This window comes from Engystomops pustulosus, chromosome 8 (genome assembly GCF_040894005.1).
Source record: "Engystomops pustulosus chromosome 8, aEngPut4.maternal, whole genome shotgun sequence".
Classification (NCBI taxonomy): Eukaryota; Metazoa; Chordata; class Amphibia; order Anura; family Leptodactylidae; genus Engystomops; species Engystomops pustulosus.
Genome location: NC_092418.1, coordinates 16,993,725 through 17,013,749, shown reverse-complemented (window position 1 = coordinate 17,013,749; position 20,025 = coordinate 16,993,725). Strand labels below are relative to the sequence as shown.

General features: G+C 42.9%; 1 protein-coding gene across 3 annotated transcripts in view; it reads left to right on the top strand.

Annotated features, from left to right (window-relative positions):
• The window catches only part of CACNA1H (calcium voltage-gated channel subunit alpha1 H), a 308,384-nt gene that overhangs the window by 145,601 nt on the left and 142,758 nt on the right, over positions 1–20,025 (top strand). For all 3 annotated transcript variants that reach the window (XM_072119929.1, XM_072119927.1, XM_072119928.1), the window contains exon 4: positions 7,547–7,680. In XM_072119929.1, coding sequence (XP_071976030.1) covers positions 7,547–7,680 — 134 coding nt within the window. The remainder of the gene's footprint in view (positions 1–7,546; positions 7,681–20,025) is intronic.

Below are 20,025 nucleotides of genomic sequence, written 5' to 3'. Positions count from 1 at the left end.
TCCTTTGCCATAGCGATATTGTCTATGAGGAAGCTATACACGTCACTAGGACATTAGTCTAGGTCCTCTAGAGGTGGGGACATCTTCTGGTGAGTGACAGTGTGACATATTATATGTACGCCCTGCCTGCACTGTAATTTGCCCCCTCCATGGGTACCTTGATCGCCCGAACAGGGTGATGGAGGATACACCATGACCCTCATCATTTGTGGACTTATTCCTTGGAGGTTTTTTAACCCCGTCATGTTCCCTATTGTCCATTTTGTGTGACGTGTTCCTCTACTATAGTACACATATATATCTCTTTATCTCTTTAGGATTCACTTAGTTGTCAATATTGAGCTACACAATATATTGGGCGCAGCAACGTCCTAATGTGTTAGCGTGCGCCAAAATAGGGTGCTAGGCGCTGAAGCGCCACATTACACTGTTCTCACTCTCCACGATACGGAGAATTTGACATATCATTATGCGCTTGGTGGACATGCGCAGTAGCAGTGCATTGTCTCCTCTCCTCCTTCCGGCTATGCGCAGTAGCTGGTAGGAGACGCTGAATGCGTCCTGCGCAACGCGGGCACAGGATCACACAGGTGATTTTTGGCATCAATTTACACTGTATTACTCTGTTTATAGATCTTTGCTTTATACTTTTGTAATATGTCACTATGTATACGTTGACAACACTCCGATACTGATAACACATGTATTACTGTTTGATATAGACAAGTTGATGACTTGTAAAAATGTATTTTCACTTAATTGATGGATGTGAAACGTCACTGTGTAACCACTATTTAAACACTGACTGAACACTTGTTGTATTGCTTGACAAAGGCTGATCAACAGCTGAAACGTTGCTAGAGATGGAATAAAACTTCACTTTTTTTCTTCATCCCTTGGGAGTGCTGCCGTTTTTTGTCTACTTATATTCACACTCTTTGGGTAAGAGTATCTGGATAGCACCCGCATTTCTTTTGTTTTAAGGCTGTGCTGCTCTACTATTTTTTTTTCTATCTCATATCTATCTATCTCCTATCTATCTATCTATCTATCTATCTATCTATCTATCTATCTATCTCCTATCTATCTATCTATCTATCTATCTCCTATCTATCATCTATCTATCTATCTATCTATCTATCTATCTATCTATCTATCTATCTATCTCATATCTATCTATCTATCTCATATCTATCTATCTCATAGCTATCATCTATCTATCTATCTATCTATCTATCTATCTATCTATCTCATATCTATCTATCTATCTCATATCTATCTATCTCATAGCTATCATCTATCTATCTATCTATCTATCTCATATCTATCTATCTATCTATCTATCTCATATCTATCTATCTATCTATCTATCTATCTATCTCATATCTATCATCTATCTATCTATCTATCTATCTATCTATCTATCTATCTATCTCATATCTATCTATCTCCTATCTATCTATCTATCTCATATCTATCTATCTATCTATCTATCTATCTATCTATCTCATATCTATCTCATATCTATCTATCTCCTATCTATCTATCTATCTCATATCTATCTATCTCATATCTATCTATCTATCTATCTATCTATCTATCTATCTATCTATCTAAGGTTTAGGAAGAGGCAGCACTCCAAAAGGTAATTTCAAAAAAGTGGGGTGTCTTTATTCCATGAGCGACGTTTCAGCTCCTTACGAGCCTTTTTCAAGGCATTTCATGCTTGAAATTACCTTTTGGAGTGCTGCCTCTTCCTAAACCTTATATTGCAGTCCCCCTGCCTGGGGACTTACGGACTTGCACCCACCGGAGTTGCTGTGCTGCTCTAAACTTTCCTTTTTCTATCTATCTATCTATCTATCTATCTATCTATCTATCTATCTCATATCTATCTATCTCATATCTATCTCATATCTATCTATCTCCTATCTATCTATCTATCTATCTATCTATCTATCTCATATCTATCTATCTCCTATCTATCTATCTCCTATCTATCTATCTATCTATCTATCTCATGTCTATCTCATATCTATCTATCTCATATCTATCTCATATCTATCTATCTATCTATCTCATATCTATCTCATATCTATCTATCTATCTCATATCTATCTATCTCCTATCTATCTATCTCCTATCTATCTATCTCCTATCTATCTATCTATCTATCTATCTATCTCCTATCTATCTCATATCTATCTCCTATCTATCTCCTATCTATCTATCTATCTATCTATCTATCTCCTATCTATCTATCTCCTATCTATCTATCTATCTATCTATCTATCTATCTATCTCCTATCTATCTGTCTCCTATCTATCTCATCTATCTATATCCATCCATCAGTCTATCTCTATCTGCCTATGACCTGGGTGGCATCCCGTGTAGCCGCTGTCCTTCCACCTGCAGAATGTTCCGCTCGCTCCGGTTCGGATCTTGTGGGAGTTTTATATATAAATCCCATACAGAAATAGCAGCCGCATTATATATTATTAACCACAGCCGATCCTCCAGCCACCGAACAAGCAGCCCCATGAGCCCCACCTCTGGGGGGACAATTAAGGGAAAAAAACAAGGTTAACCTGTTCCTCCCCTGCCAGGTCCCTGTACAGATGTAGCAGAGCTGGATCTGTGGACAAGTGTCACATGCGGAGGATGATGTAGTGCGGGATGTGAAGCGTCCTCTGCTCCATTATGGAGGGTCTCCGCACACTCATACATTAGGGATATGACAGAGAACCTGCCACCGAATCACAAGGAGCCTTCTCCATGGCGACTGCGTCCTTAAAGGACTAGTAAAGGACATTCTTGTCAATAAAGTTTATTTAAACACGGAATCCCAGACCCATGAGAATGATTTAAATTATTTGCACTTTACAGATTTTTACCTATCCTAATAAAGTTTGTCACATCAAACCCTTCACCTTGTAGCAGAACTCTGCTTCCTGTCAGTGAATGGGACCATCCCATGGGACACTTGTATCTGGTGTATTTAGTCTTAAAGGGGATGTAAAACCGCAACCAGTGTTAGGTATTGTCCCTGGAGAGATGTGTAATCAGACCTTTCTGTATGTTGTAAGTAGCAGCAGGACTGTGAGATATGGAGTTATATATTTTAAGGACGTGTCTCCTCACACTGCTGTGCTCTGTGCTTTTTTCATTTAGCTGCTCCTAAATCCCTCCAGGTCCATATTGCATGACACTTCTCCAAAAAACAATACCTAGTCCTGCTTCTAGTCCTAGTCCAACATACACAAAGGTCGGATTAAACATTTTTTCAGTGATACTACCTAACACTGGCTGCTCAGAGCACAGCAGTGTGAGGACAGCCCTCCAGTACAACCCTGAAATATAAATCCATATATCACAGTCATTCAGCTACTACAACATACACAAGGGTCTGATTACACATTTATCCAGGAACAATACCTAACACTGGCTACAGAGAGCACAGAGCACAGCAGTGTGTGGACACATCACCAGTTTAATTCTGAAACATAAATCCATTTATCACAGTCCTGCTGCTACTAACACCATACACAAAGATCTGATTCCACATCTCTCCAGGGACATTAGATAACACTGACCGCAGAGAGCACAGAGGACAGCAGTGTGAGGACACATCACCAGTTTAATTCTGAAACATAAATCCATTTATCACAGTCCTGCTGCTACTAACACCATACACAAAGATCTGATTCCACATCTCTCCAGGGACATAAGATAACACTGACCGCAGAGAGCACAGAGGACAGCAGTGTGAGGACACACTCCCAGTACAATCCTGGAATATAAATCCATATATCACAGTCCTGCTGCTACTAACAACATACACAAAGGTCTGCTTACACATCTCCCCAGGAACATTACATAACACTGGCTTCAGAGATCACAGAGCACAGCAGTGTGAGGACACACCCCTAGTACAATCCTGAAATATAAATCCATATATCACAGTCCTGCTGCTACTAACAACACACACAAAGTTCTGATTACACATCTCTCTATAGATTGTACCCAACACTGGCTGGCGCAGAGAGCACAGAGCACAGCACTGTAAGGACATTCCTCTCTTAAATCCTAGAATACAAACCCATCGTCACAGTCCTGCTGCTACTTATAGATAAAGGTATGATGAAACATCTATCCAGGGCCAATACCTATCAATGAGTGTAATTCAATGCTTAGAGCTAAGGGCACAGCAGTGTGAGTACACATCCCCAAAACCATTCCTTGTTCGTACCTTGCTCCTTTCAGTGGGGTCCTAACACTCTGATCCTCCCTGACACTGCATGCGACGAACTCAGCTCTGCTACTCCTAGCCCTATTACAGCTATTGACCCCCATCCTGCTGCATCCACCAATCCCAGCTTTGCAAACCTTGACCCTTCCTTCCCTGCAGCCCTCCGCTACTTGCAGTTCTGCCGCACGTGACCGGTTCAGCTCTGCTACATCAGTGCGTTTCCTAATAAAGAGCCTGGCTGTGGGCATTGTAGATCTATAAATCCGTCATGTAATCCATAGCGGGGTCCGGCGGGTTCATCCTGCCGTATACTGACTGGTATTCTGGGGCCAATTAAGTTGTCGTTGCGCTCCTCTCTGCGATTGTTAACACGTTCACATTTCCGCAGTCTCCTCGGCTGTTGTCACGCGGCACGACCGAGCTAAATATAATCCTTTACTGAGAAATAAAAAAAAAGCCGCCATGTAGGACAAAGGGAGCCAGGACTCCTGGCAGCCGCCCCGACGGTTCACATGGCGGCGCGGTTATTGGCAGCCGCTTTAAGGAAGGATTGAAAGTTCACGTAAACAGCGGCGTAGAAAATACGGAAATATTGTTATAGCGCTGCGCAAGGCCATCGCCACCCTGACCTCAGATACCGCACCACGGATTACACCGCTACGATGTGTCACCCTGTACAGTAACAATATAACCCAGCTGGAAGGGAACCTGTCAGCAGGTGTCTCCATGTAGACTGCAGCCAATGTTAGGTATTGTTCCCGGAGAGATGTGTAATCAGACCTCTGTGTATGTTATTAGTAGAGGCTGGACTGTGATATATGGATTTTTATTCCCGGATTAGGGACAAGTCCTCACACTGCTGTGCACTTTGCTCTCTGCAGACAGTGTCAGGTATTGTCCCCGGACAATGTGATGTGTAATCAGACCTCTGTGTAAGTTGTTAGGAGCAGCAGGACTGTGATATATGATTTTATGTTCCAGGATTGTAGCTTGTACAAGTGCACTTAGGCTGCATCCTCACACTGCTGTGCTTTGAACTCTATTTGGAGTGAACTGTTCGACAGCTCCTGACTGGGACTGGCTGCAAAGAGTACAGTGCACAGCAGTGCGAGGACACGCCTTTAGTGGTGCAATCCTTAAATATAAATCCATAAATCACAGTCCTGCTGCTACATACATTGGGCCAGATTTATCCCTGTTCTCCGCTTAAGTGTAGTTGTTGCGCCTGAACTATCAAAAGTTACAGCCATCTGTGATGAGTTCCGGCCTCTTACTAATCACATTACTTTAGGCGCAGTTTAGGCGCAATGTTAGATTCAGGCACTTACATGTGATCCTCCTACAAGCTCCTCTCTGCTCCTTTCCTGCACCCCAGCATGAGAATGACCCCCACAGCAGCACCCATGTGTGTAACACCCTGCACCCAGTGACCTCCTCAGCAGGGACTTCACCTGGAAGGGATCCCCCAGTGCTGGTCTCCTGCTGCACCCACACACTTCTCTTCTATCTTGCTACATGGGGACACTTCTCTGTCCTGTCTGCAGCTCCCACTCACTTCTCTTCTATCCTGCTACACAGGGACACTTCTCTGTCCTGTCTGCAGCACCCACTCACTTCTCTTCTATCCTGCTACACAGGGACACTTCTCTGTCCTGTCTGCAGCACCCACTCACTTCTCTTCTATCCTGCTACACGGGGGACACTTCTCTGTCCTGTCTGCAGCTCCCACACACTTCTCTCCTATCCTGCTACACAGAGACACTTCTCTGTCCTGTCTGCACCACCCCTACACTTCTCTTCTATCCTGCTACATAGGGACACTTCTCTGTCCTGTCTGCAGCACCCACTCACTTCTCTTCTATCCTGCTACACGGGGGACACTTCTCTGTCCTGTCTGCAGCTCCCACACACTTCTCTCCTATCCTGCTACACAGAGACACTTCTCTGTCCTGTCTGCAGTTCCCACTCACTTCTCTTCTATCCTGCTACACGGGGGACACTTCTCTGTCCTGTCTGCAGCATTCACACACTTCTCTTCTATCCTGCTACACGGGGGACACTTCTCTGTCCTGTCTGCAGCATTCACACACTTCTCTTCTATCTTGCTACACGGGGGACACTTCTCTGTCCTGTCTGCAGCTCCCACACACTTCTCTCCTATCCTGCTACACAGAGACACTTCTCTGTCCTGTCTGCAGCTCCCACTCACTTCTCTTCTATCCTGCTACATAGGGACACTTCTCTGTCCTGTCTGCAGCACCCACTCGCTTCTCTTCTATCCTGCTACAAGGGGACACTTCTCTGTCCTGTCTGCACCTCCCACACACTTCTCTCCTATCCTGCTACACAGAGACACTTCTCTGTCCTGTCTGCAGCACCCACACACTTCTCTTCTATCCTGCTACATAGGGACACTTCTCTGTCCTGTCTGCAGCACCCACTCACTTCTCTTCTATCCTGCTACATGGGGGACACTTCTCTGTCCTGTCTGCAGCTCCCACACACTTCTCTCCTATCCTGCTACACAGAGACACTTCTCTGTCCTGTCTGCAGCTCCCACTCACTTCTCTTCTATCCTGCTACACGGGGGACACTTCTCTGTCCTGTCTGCAGCATTCACACACTTCTCTTCTATCCTGCTACACGGGGGACACTTCTCTGTCCTGTCTGCAGCATTCACACACTTCTCTTCTATCTTGCTACACGGGGGACACTTCTCTGTCCTGTCTGCAGCTCCCACACACTTCTCCTCTATCCTGCTCTGAGCTGATGATTTTGCAGATTGTTTGTAAACAGAAGATCATGAACCGTAAACAGAGGCTGCACTTAGTGTCTATAGTGTGTGTAGTGTCTGTATTAACTGTACTAGCGTCTGGCTGAGCGCTGCTGCTGGGGATGAGCTGCTCTGCACAAGAGCTCAGTGCTGCTTCACAGTTTATGCGACCTTCAGGCTGGAGAATTTTTTGTGATAGTTTTTGCACCTAAATAAACAAGTTGCTAACAAAGAATGATTATTAGGTGCACCAAAACATCTGGATTGGAAGGATAAATGAGGGAAACATGGTTATTTTTGTTGCCGGACTAGTTTGGTGTTTAGTCGCATAACTGGCACAAAAACATCAGCATAAACAAGGTTAAATCTGGCGCACGGTCCAAATGAGCACCGGAACGACCTCCCCCCCATTCTCTCTACTGTGGTCCTGGGTGTAGGAGATGAGTCGCACAGCAAAAAACACAAGTCTCTCTAGAAGAAGTTGTATAAATGTAATACGGATCCGTCTCTTCTTCCGCCACAGGCATTCGATGGCTTCATCTTCGCTTTCTTTGCGGTGGAAATGGTCATTAAGATGATTGCGTTGGGCATCTTTGGGCAGAAGTGTTACCTGGGAGACACGTGGAACAGACTGGATTTTTTTATCGTCATGGCTGGGTGAGTAGTTACTGATGTCCCTGGGGATCCTCTTCTCTACCGATAAATCATGTATATTACACCCACAATACACTAAATATGTCACTAATCACAGTACTGTGCACACCAATACTTCCCCCTATGTACAAGGCTATAACTACTATAATACTTCCCCCTATGTACAGGAATATAACTACTATAATACTTCCCCCTATGTACAAGGCTATAACTACTATAATACTGCCCCTATGTACAGGAATATAACTGCTATAATACTGCCCCCTATGTACAAGAATATAACTACTATAATACTGCCCCCTATGTACAAGAATATAACTACTATAATACTGCCCCCTATGTACAGGAATATAACTACTACAATACTGCCCCCTATGTACAGGAATATAACTACTATAATACTGCCCCTATGTACAAGAATATAACTACTATAATACTGCCCCCTATGTACAAGAATATAACTACTATAATACTGCCCCCTATGTACAAGAATATAACTACTATAATACTGCCCCCTATGTACAGGAATATAACTACTATAATACTGCCCCCTATGTACAAGAATATAACTACTATAATACTGCCTCCTATGTACAAGAATATAACTACTATAATACTGCCCCCTATGTACAGGAATATAACTACTATAATACTTCCCCCTATGTACAAGGCTATAACTACTATAATACTTCCCCCTATGTACAAGGCTAAAACTACTATAATACTGCCCCCTATGTACAAGAATATAACTACTATAATACTGCCCCCTATGTACAAGAATATAATTACTATAATACTGCCCCCTATGTACAAGAATATAACTACTATAATACTGCCCCCTATGTACAAGAATATAACTACTATAATACTGCCCCCTATGTACAGGAATATAACTACTATAATACTGCCCCCTATGTACAGGAATATAACTACTATAATACTGCCCCCTATGTACAAGAATATAACTACTATACTACTGCCCCTATGTACAAGAATATAACTACTATAATACTACCCCCTATGTACAAGAATATAACTACTATAATACTGCCCCCTATGTACAAGAATATAACTACTATAATACTGCCCCCTATGTACAAGAATATAACTACTATAATACTACCCCCTATGTACAAGAATATAACTACTATAATACTACCCCCTATGTACAAGAATATAACTACTATAATACTGCCCTCTATGTACAGGAATATAACTACTATAATACTGCCCCCTATGTACAAGAATATAAATACTATAATACTGCCCCCTATGTACAAGAATATAACTACTATAATACTGCCCCCTATGTACAAGAATATAACTACTATAATACTGCCCCCTATGTACAGGAATATAACTACTATAATACTGCCCCCTATGTACAAGAATATAACTACTATAATACTGCCCCTATGTACAGGAATATAACTACTATAATACTGCCCCCTATGTACAAGAATATAACTACTATAATACTGCCCCCTATGTACAGGAATATAACTACTATAATACTGCCCCTATGTACAAGAATATAACTACTATAATACTGCCCCCTATGTACAAGGATATAACTACTATAATACTGCCCCCTATGTACAAGAATAGAACTACTATAATACTGCCCCCTATGTACAGGAATATAACTACTATAATACTGCCCCCTATGTACAAGAATATAACTACTATAATACTGCCCCTATGTACAAGAATATAACTACTATAATACTGCCCCTATGTACAGGAATATAACTACTATAATACTGCCCCCTATGTACAGGAATATAACTACTATAATACTGCCCCTATGTACAAGAATATAACTACTATAATACTGCCCCCTATGTACAAGAATATAACTACTATAATACTGCCCCCTATGTACAAGAATATAACTACTATAATACTGCCCCCTATGTACAAGAATATAACTACTATAATACTGCCCCCTATGTACAGGAATATAACTACTATAATACTGCCCCCTATGTACAGGAATATAACTACTATAATACTGCCCCCTATGTACAAGAATATAACTACTATACTACTGCCCCTATGTACAAGAATATAACTACTATAATACTACCCCCTATGTACAAGAATATAACTACTATAATACTGCCCCTATGTACAAGAATATAACTACTATAATACTGCCCCCTATGTACAAGGATATAACTACTATAATACTGCCCCCTATGTACAAGAATAGAACTACTATAATACTGCCCCCTATGTACAGGAATATAACTACTATAATACTGCCCCCTATGTACAAGAATATAACTACTATAATACTGCCCCTATGTACAAGAATATAACTACTATAATACTGCCCCCTATGTACAAGAATATAATTACTATAATACTGCCCCCTATGTACAAGAATATAACTACTATAATACTGCCCCCTATGTACAAGAATATAACTACTATAATACTGCCCCCTATGTACAGGAATATAACTACTATAATACTGCCCCCTATGTACAGGAATATAACTACTATAATACTGCCCCCTATGTACAAGAATATAACTACTATACTACTGCCCCTATGTACAAGAATATAACTACTATAATACTACCCCCTATGTACAAGAATATAACTACTATAATACTGCCCCCTATGTACAAGAATATAACTACTATAATACTGCCCCCTATGTACAAGAATATAACTACTATAATACTACCCCCTATGTACAAGAATATAACTACTATAATACTACCCCCTATGTACAAGAATATAACTACTATAATACTGCCCTCTATGTACAGGAATATAACTACTATAATACTGCCCCCTATGTACAAGAATATAAATACTATAATACTGCCCCCTATGTACAAGAATATAACTACTATAATACTGCCCCCTATGTACAAGAATATAACTACTATAATACTGCCCCCTATGTACAGGAATATAACTACTATAATACTGCCCCCTATGTACAAGAATATAACTACTATAATACTGCCCCTATGTACAGGAATATAACTACTATAATACTGCCCCCTATGTACAAGAATATAACTACTATAATACTGCCCCCTATGTACAGGAATATAACTACTATAATACTGCCCCTATGTACAAGAATATAACTACTATAATACTGCCCCCTATGTACAGGAATATAACTACTATAATACTGCCCCCTATGTACAAGAATATAACTACTATAATACTGCCCCCTATGTACAGGAATATAACTACTATAATACTGCCCCTATGTACAAGAATATAACTACTATAATACTGCCCCCTATGTACAAGAATATAACTACTATAATACTGCCTCCTATGTACAAGAATATAACTACTATAATACTGCCCCCTATGTACAGGAATATAACTACTATAATACTTCCCCCTATGTACAAGGCTATAACTACTATAATACTTCCCCCTATGTACAAGGCTAAAACTACTATAATACTGCCCCCTATGTACAAGAATATAACTACTATAATACTGCCCCCTATGTACAAGAATATAATTACTATAATACTGCCCCCTATGTACAAGAATATAACTACTATAATACTGCCCCCTATGTACAAGAATATAACTACTATAATACTGCCCCCTATGTACAGGAATATAACTACTATAATACTGCCCCCTATGTACAGGAATATAACTACTATAATACTGCCCCCTATGTACAAGAATATAATTACTATAATACTGCCCCCTATGTACAAGAATATAACTACTATAATACTGCCCCCTATGTACAAGAATATAACTACTATAATACTGCCCCCTATGTACAGGAATATAACTACTATAATACTGCCCCCTATGTACAGGAATATAACTACTATAATACTGCCCCCTATGTACAAGAATATAACTACTATACTACTGCCCCTATGTACAAGAATATAACTACTATAATACTACCCCCTATGTACAAGAATATAACTACTATAATACTGCCCCCTATGTACAAGAATATAACTACTATAATACTGCCCCCTATGTACAAGAATATAACTACTATAATACTGCCCCCTATGTACAGGAATATAACTACTATAATACTGCCCTATGTACAAGAATATAACTACTATAATACTGCCCCCTTTGTACAAGAATATAATTACTATAATACTGCCCCCTATGTACAAGAATATAACTACTATAATACTGCCCCCTATGTACAAGAATATAACTACTATAATACTGCCCCCTATGTACAAGAATATAACTACTATAATACTGCCCCCTATGTACAAGAATATAATTACTATAATACTGCCCCCTATGTACAAGAATATAACTACTATAATACTGCCCCCTATGTACAAGAATATAACTACTATAATACTGCCCCCTATGTACAGGAATATAACTACTATAATACTGCCCCCTATGTACAGGAATATAACTACTATAATACTGCCCCCTATGTACAAGAATATAACTACTATACTACTGCCCCTATGTACAAGAATATAACTACTATAATACTACCCCCTATGTACAAGAATATAACTACTATAATACTGCCCCCTATGTACAAGAATATAACTACTATAATACTGCCCCCTATGTACAAGAATATAACTACTATAATACTGCCCCCTATGTACAGGAATATAACTACTATAATACTGCCCCTATGTACAAGAATATAACTACTATAATACTGCCCCCTATGTACAAGAATATAACTACTATAATACTGCCTCCTATGTACAAGAATATAACTACTATAATACTGCCCCCTATGTACAGGAATATAACTACTATAATACTTCCCCCTATGTACAAGGCTATAACTACTATAATACTTCCCCCTATGTACAAGGCTAAAACTACTATAATACTGCCCCCTATGTACAAGAATATAACTACTATAATACTGCCCCCTATGTACAAGAATATAATTACTATAATACTGCCCCCTATGTACAAGAATATAACTACTATAATACTGCCCCCTATGTACAAGAATATAACTACTATAATACTGCCCCCTATGTACAGGAATATAACTACTATAATACTGCCCCCTATGTACAGGAATATAACTACTATAATACTGCCCCCTATGTACAAGAATATAACTACTATACTACTGCCCCTATGTACAAGAATATAACTACTATAATACTACCCCCTATGTACAAGAATATAACTACTATAATACTGCCCCCTATGTACAAGAATATAACTACTATAATACTGCCCCCTATGTACAAGAATATAACTACTATAATACTACCCCCTATGTACAAGAATATAACTACTATAATACTACCCCCTATGTACAAGAATATAACTACTATAATACTGCCCTCTATGTACAGGAATATAACTACTATAATACTGCCTCCTATGTACAAGAATATAAATACTATAATACTGCCCCCTATGTACAAGAATATAACTACTATAATACTGCCCCCTATGTACAAGAATATAACTACTATAATACTGCCCCCTATGTACAGGAATATAACTACTATAATACTGCCCCCTATGTACAAGAATATAACTACTATAATACTGCCCCTATGTACAGGAATATAACTACTATAATACTGCCCCCTATGTACAAGAATATAACTACTATAATACTGCCCCCTATGTACAGGAATATAACTACTATAATACTGCCCCTATGTACAAGAATATAACTACTATAATACTGCCCCCTATGTACAAGGATATAACTACTATAATACTGCCCCCTATGTACAAGAATAGAACTACTATAATACTGCCCCCTATGTACAGGAATATAACTACTATAATACTGCCCTCTATGTACAAGAATATAACTACTATAATACTGCCCCTATGTACAAGAATATAACTACTATAATACTGCCCCTATGTACAGGAATATAACTACTATAATACTGCCCCCTATGTACAGGAATATAACTACTATAATACTGCCCCTATGTACAAGAATATAACTACTATAATACTGCCCCCTATGTACAAGAATATAACTACTATAATACTGCCCCCTATGTACAAGAATATAACTACTATAATACTGCCCCCTATGTACAAGAATATAACTACTATAATACTGCCCCCTATGTACAGGAATATAACTACTATAATACTGCCCCCTATGTACAGGAATATAACTACTATAATACTGCCCCCTATGTACAAGAATATAACTACTATACTACTGCCCCTATGTACAAGAATATAACTACTATAATACTACCCCCTATGTACAAGAATATAACTACTATAATACTGCCCCTATGTACAAGAATATAACTACTATAATACTGCCCCCTATGTACAAGGATATAACTACTATAATACTGCCCCCTATGTACAAGAATAGAACTACTATAATACTGCCCCCTATGTACAGGAATATAACTACTATAATACTGCCCCCTATGTACAAGAATATAACTACTATAATACTGCCCCTATGTACAAGAATATAACTACTATAATACTGCCCCCTATGTACAAGAATATAATTACTATAATACTGCCCCCTATGTACAAGAATATAACTACTATAATACTGCCCCCTATGTACAAGAATATAACTACTATAATACTGCCCCCTATGTACAGGAATATAACTACTATAATACTGCCCCCTATGTACAGGAATATAACTACTATAATACTGCCCCCTATGTACAAGAATATAACTACTATACTACTGCCCCTATCTACAAGAATATAACTACTATAATACTACCCCCTATGTACAAGAATATAACTACTATAATACTGCCCCCTATGTACAAGAATATAACTACTATAATACTGCCCCCTATGTACAAGAATATAACTACTATAATACTACCCCCTATGTACAAGAATATAACTACTATAATACTACCCCCTATGTATAAGAATATAACTACTATAATACTGCCCCCTATGTACAAGAATATAACTACTATAATACTGCCCCCTGTGTACAAGAATATAAATACTATAATACTGCCCCCTATGTTCAAGAATATAACTACTATAATACTGCCCCCTATGTACAAGAATATAACTACTATAATACTGCCCCCTATGTACAGGAATATAACTACTATAATACTGCCCCCTATGTACAAGAATATAACTACTATAATACTGCCCCTATGTACAGGAATATAACTACTATAATACTGCCCCCTATGTACAAGAATATAACTACTATAATACTGCCCCCTATGTACAGGAATATAACTACTATAATACTGCCCCTATGTACAAGAATATAACTACTATAATACTGCCCCCTATGTACAAGGATATAACTACTATAATACTGCCCCCTATGTACAAGAATAGAACTACTATAATACTGCCCCCTATGTACAGGAATATAACTACTATAATACTGCCCCCTATGTACAAGAATATAACTACTATAATACTGCCCCTATGTACAAGAATATAACTACTATAATACTGCCCCTATGTACAGGAATATAACTACTATAATACTGCCCCCTATGTACAGGAATATAACTACTATAATACTGCCCCTATGTACAAGAATATAACTACTATAATACTGCCCCCTATGTACAAGAATATAACTACTATAATACTGCCCCCTATGTACAAGAATATAACTACTATAATACTGCCCCCTATGTACAAGAATATAACTACTATAATACTGCCCCCTATGTACAGGAATATAACTACTATAATACTGCCCCCTATGTACAGGAATATAACTACTATAATACTGCCCCCTATGTACAAGAATATAACTACTATACTACTGCCCCTATGTACAAGAATATAACTACTATAATACTACCCCCTATGTACAAGAATATAACTACTATAATACTGCCCCTATGTACAAGAATATAACTACTATAATACTGCCCCCTATGTACAAGAATATAACTACTATAATACTGCCCCCTATGTACAGGAATATAACTATTATAATACTGCCCCCTATGTACAGGAATATAACTACTATATTACTGCCTCCTATGTACAAGAATATAACTACTATAATACTGCCCCTATGTACAAGAATATAACTACTATAATACTGCCTCCTATGAACAAGAATATAACTACTATAATACTGCCCCCTATGTACAGGAATATAACTACTATAATACTGCCTCCTATGTACAGGAATATAACTACTATAATACTGCCCCCTATGTACAGGAATATAACTACTATAATACTGCCCCCTATGTACAAGAATATAACTACTATAATATAGAAGAATATTAGATCACCCCCCTGGACACATGTAGGTGTTGTATACACTTCTGCACACAGTGAGATGTTGGCGCTGTGACATATAAGTGTTTGGGCCGGGCTCCTGTCTGGCACTGGGGGGCTCTGTGTCCATGCATGTATTATTGCCAATGAAAGGTCTCCTAGGGGGCGCTAGTCAGTGTGTGCGGACTCGGGCTGGGGGTGTTTGCTGCGGCTGCTTAGTCACTGTCCTGTGTCCTGTCGTCTTCTTGTGTTTTTCATTCTTCTTAATTCCGACAGTAAATTCCAGGGAACATTGTGATTGCCATAAGAGGACACGATGTCTGTGCCAGGAGGAGGGAGAGAAAGGCAGGAGGATAGTGATCGGCCGGGGGAGGTGTTTATTACCAGGCTGCCAGCCGCTTATGTAAAAGGCAACACGCAAAGATAATTAAAGAAAAAACGCATATAGAAAAATATACAAATCGTCACGAAGTTTAAGTCTAATAACCTAACATCAACGAATATACACACGACCGCTCCCGTTTGAGGTCAAGTTTGTAAACACTTCCTAAAGGGAACCCATCAGCAGGTGTCACCATGTAGACTGCAGCCAGTGTTATGTATTCTCCCTGGAGAGATGTGTACTCTTCGTGTGGGTTGTTAGTAGCAGCAGGACTGTGACACGCAGATTTGTATTCTAGGTTCCAGGCACTGGAAGCAGGTCCTCTCACTGGTGTACTCTGTGATCCTGCAGCCAGTGTTAGGTATTGTCTCTGAAGAGATGTGTAATCAGACATTTCTGGTTGTGGTTAGTAGCAGCAGAACTGTGATTTATATTCCAGGATTGTAGCTTCTGCAAGTGCTCTGGGGGTGTGTCCTCACACTCATGTGCTTTTAGCTCTCTGCATTGTCCGTGCTCTTCTTCCTTCGTGCTTAATCACGGAAGTGAGTTCCTAATTATTAAGCGAGCGTGTTGGCGCCCCTTAGCTGCATTGTGGGTAATCGCAGATTTTAACAGCTTGAAGTGGACATGGTAATAATGCCGCTACTACACAGATACTACACAGCTACTAAACAGATACTAGGCTTTCTTAGACCCATCCACTTGACTGTGGGATATAGGGATTTACACTCCAGGATACAAGCTGTACAGGCAGTCCCCAACTTAAGGACACCCAACTTACAGACGACCCGTACACCTTGGCTCTGGGGCACTGTTGTAGGGACACACCCTGGCTCTGCGGATGGGGCACTGCTGTGGTGACACACTTGGGCTCTGGGGCACTGTTGTGGGGACACACCCTGGTTCTGGCGATGGGGCACTGTTGTAGGGACACTCCCTGGCTCTGCGGATGGGGCACTGTTGTGGGGACACACCCTGGCTCTGCGGATGGGGCACTGTTGTGGGGACACACCCTGGCTCTGCGGATGGGGCACTGTTGTAGGGACACACCCTGGCTCTGCGGATGGGGCACTGTTGTAGGGACACACCCTGGCTCTGCGGATGGGGCAATGTTGTAGGGACACACCCTGGCTCTGCGGATGGGGCAGTGTTGTAGGGACACACCCTGGCTCTGCGGATGGGGCACTGTTGTATGGACACACCCTGGCTCTGCGGATGGGGCACTGTTGTGGGGACACACCTTGGCTCTGGGGCACTGTTGTGGGGACACACCCTGGTTCTGGCGATGGGGCACTGTTGTGGGGACACACCCTGGTTCTGGCGATGGGGCACTGTTGTGGGGACACACCCTGGCTCTGCGGATGGGGCACTGTTGTAGGGACACACCCTGGCTCTGCGGATGGGGCACTGTTGTAGGGACACACCCTGGCTCTGCGGATGGGGCACTGTTGTGGGGACACACCCTTGCTCTGGCGATGGGGCACTGTTGTAGGGACACACCCTGGCTCTGCGAATGGGGCACTGCTGTGGTGACACACCTTGGCTCTGGGGCACTGTTGTGGGGACACACCCTGGCTCTGGCGATGGGGCACTGCTGTGGTGATACACCTTGGCTCTGGGGCACTGTTGTGGGGACACACCCTGGCTCTGGCGATGGGGCACTGTTGTGGGGACACACCCTGGCTCTGCGGATGGGGCACTGTTGTAGGGACACACCCTGGCTCTGCGGATGGGGCACTGTTGTAGGGACACACCCTGGCTCTGCGGATGGGGCACTGTTGTAGGGACACACCCTGGTTCTGGCGATGGGGCACTGTTGTGGGGACACACCCTGGCTCTGGCGATGGGGCACTGTTGTAGGGACACACCCTGGCTCTGCGAATGGGGCACTGCTGTGGTGACACACCTTGGCTCTGGGGCACTGTTGTGGGGACACACCCTGGCTCTGGCGATGGGGCACTGCTGTGGTGATACACCTTGGCTCTGGGGCACTGTTGTGGGGACACACCCTGGCTCTGGCGATGGGGCACTGCTGTGGTGACACACCTTGGCTCTGGGGCACTGTTGTAGGGACAAACCCTGGCTCTGGCGATGGGGCACTGTTGTGGGGACACACCCTTGCTCTGCGGATGGGGCACTGTTGTGGGGACACACCCTGGCTCTGCGGATGGGGCACTGTTGTGGGGACACACCCTGGTTCTGCGGATGGGGCACTGTTGTGGGGACACACCCTGGCTCTGGCGATGGGGCACTGTTGTAGGGACACACCCTGGCTCTGCGGATGGGGCACTGTTGTAGGGACACACCCTGGCTCTGCGGATGGGGCAGTGTTGTAGGGACACATCCTGGCTCTGCGGATGGGGCACTGTTGTATGGACACACCCTGGCTCTGCGGATGGGGCACTGTTGTAGGGACACACGCTGGCTCTGCGGATGGGGCACTGTTGTAGGGACACACCCTGGTTCTGCGGATGGGGCACTGCTGTGGTGACACACCTTGGCTCTGCGGCACTGTTGTGGGGACACACCCTGGTTCTGGCGATGGGGCACTGTTGTGGGGACACACCCTGGCTCTGCGGATGGGGCACTGTTGTAGGGACACACCATGGCTCTGCGGATGGGGCACTGTTGTAGGGACACACCCTGGCTCTGCGGATGGGGCACTGTTGTAGGGACACACCCTGGTTCTGGCGATGGGGCACTGTTGTGGGGACACACCCTGGCTCTGGCGATGGGGCACTGTTGTAGGGACACACCCTGGCTCTGCGAATGGGGCACTGCTGTGGTGACACACCTTGGCTCTGGGGCACTGTTGTGGGGACACACCCTGGCTCTGGCGATGGGGCACTGCTGTGGTGATACACCTTGGCTCTGGGGCACTGTTGTGGGGACACACCCTGGCTCTGGCGATGGGGCACTGCTGTGGTGACACACCTTGGCTCTGGGGCACTGTTGTAGGGACACACCCTGGCTCTGGCGATGGGGCACTGTTGTGGGGACACACCCTTGCTCTGCGGATGGGGCACTGTTGTGGGGACACACCCTGGCTCTGCGGATGGGGCACTGTTGTGGGGACACACCCTGGCTCTGGCGATGGGGCACTGCTGTAGGGACACACCCTGGCTTTGCGGATAGGGCACTGTTCTGGGGACACACCCTGGTTCTGCGGATGGGGCACTGTTGTGGGGACACACCCTGGCTCTGGCGATGGGGCACTGTTGTAGGGACACACCCTGGCTCTGCGGATGGGGCACTGTTGTAGGGACACACCCTGGCTCTGGCGATGGGGCACTGTTGTAGGGACACATCCTGGTAATGGCGATGGGGCACTGTTCTGGGGACACATCCTGGTTCTGGTGATGGGGCACTGTTCTGGGGACACATCCTGGTTCTGGTGATGGGGCACTGTTCTGGGGACACATCCTGGTTCTGGTGATGGGGCACTGTTCTGGGGACACACCCGGGTTCTGGTGATGGGGCACTGTTCTGGGGACACATCCTGGCTCTGGTGATGGGGCACTGTTCTGAGGACACATCCTGGTTCTGGTGATGGGGCACTGTTCTGGGGACACATCCTGGTTCTGGTGATGGGGCACTGTTCTGGGGACACACCCTGGCTCTGGCGATGGGGCACTGTTGTGGGGACACACCCTGGCTCTGGCAATGGGGCACTGTTCTGGGGGACACACCCTGGCTCTGGCAATGGGGCACTGTTCTGGGGGACACACCCTGGCTCTGGCGATTGGTGC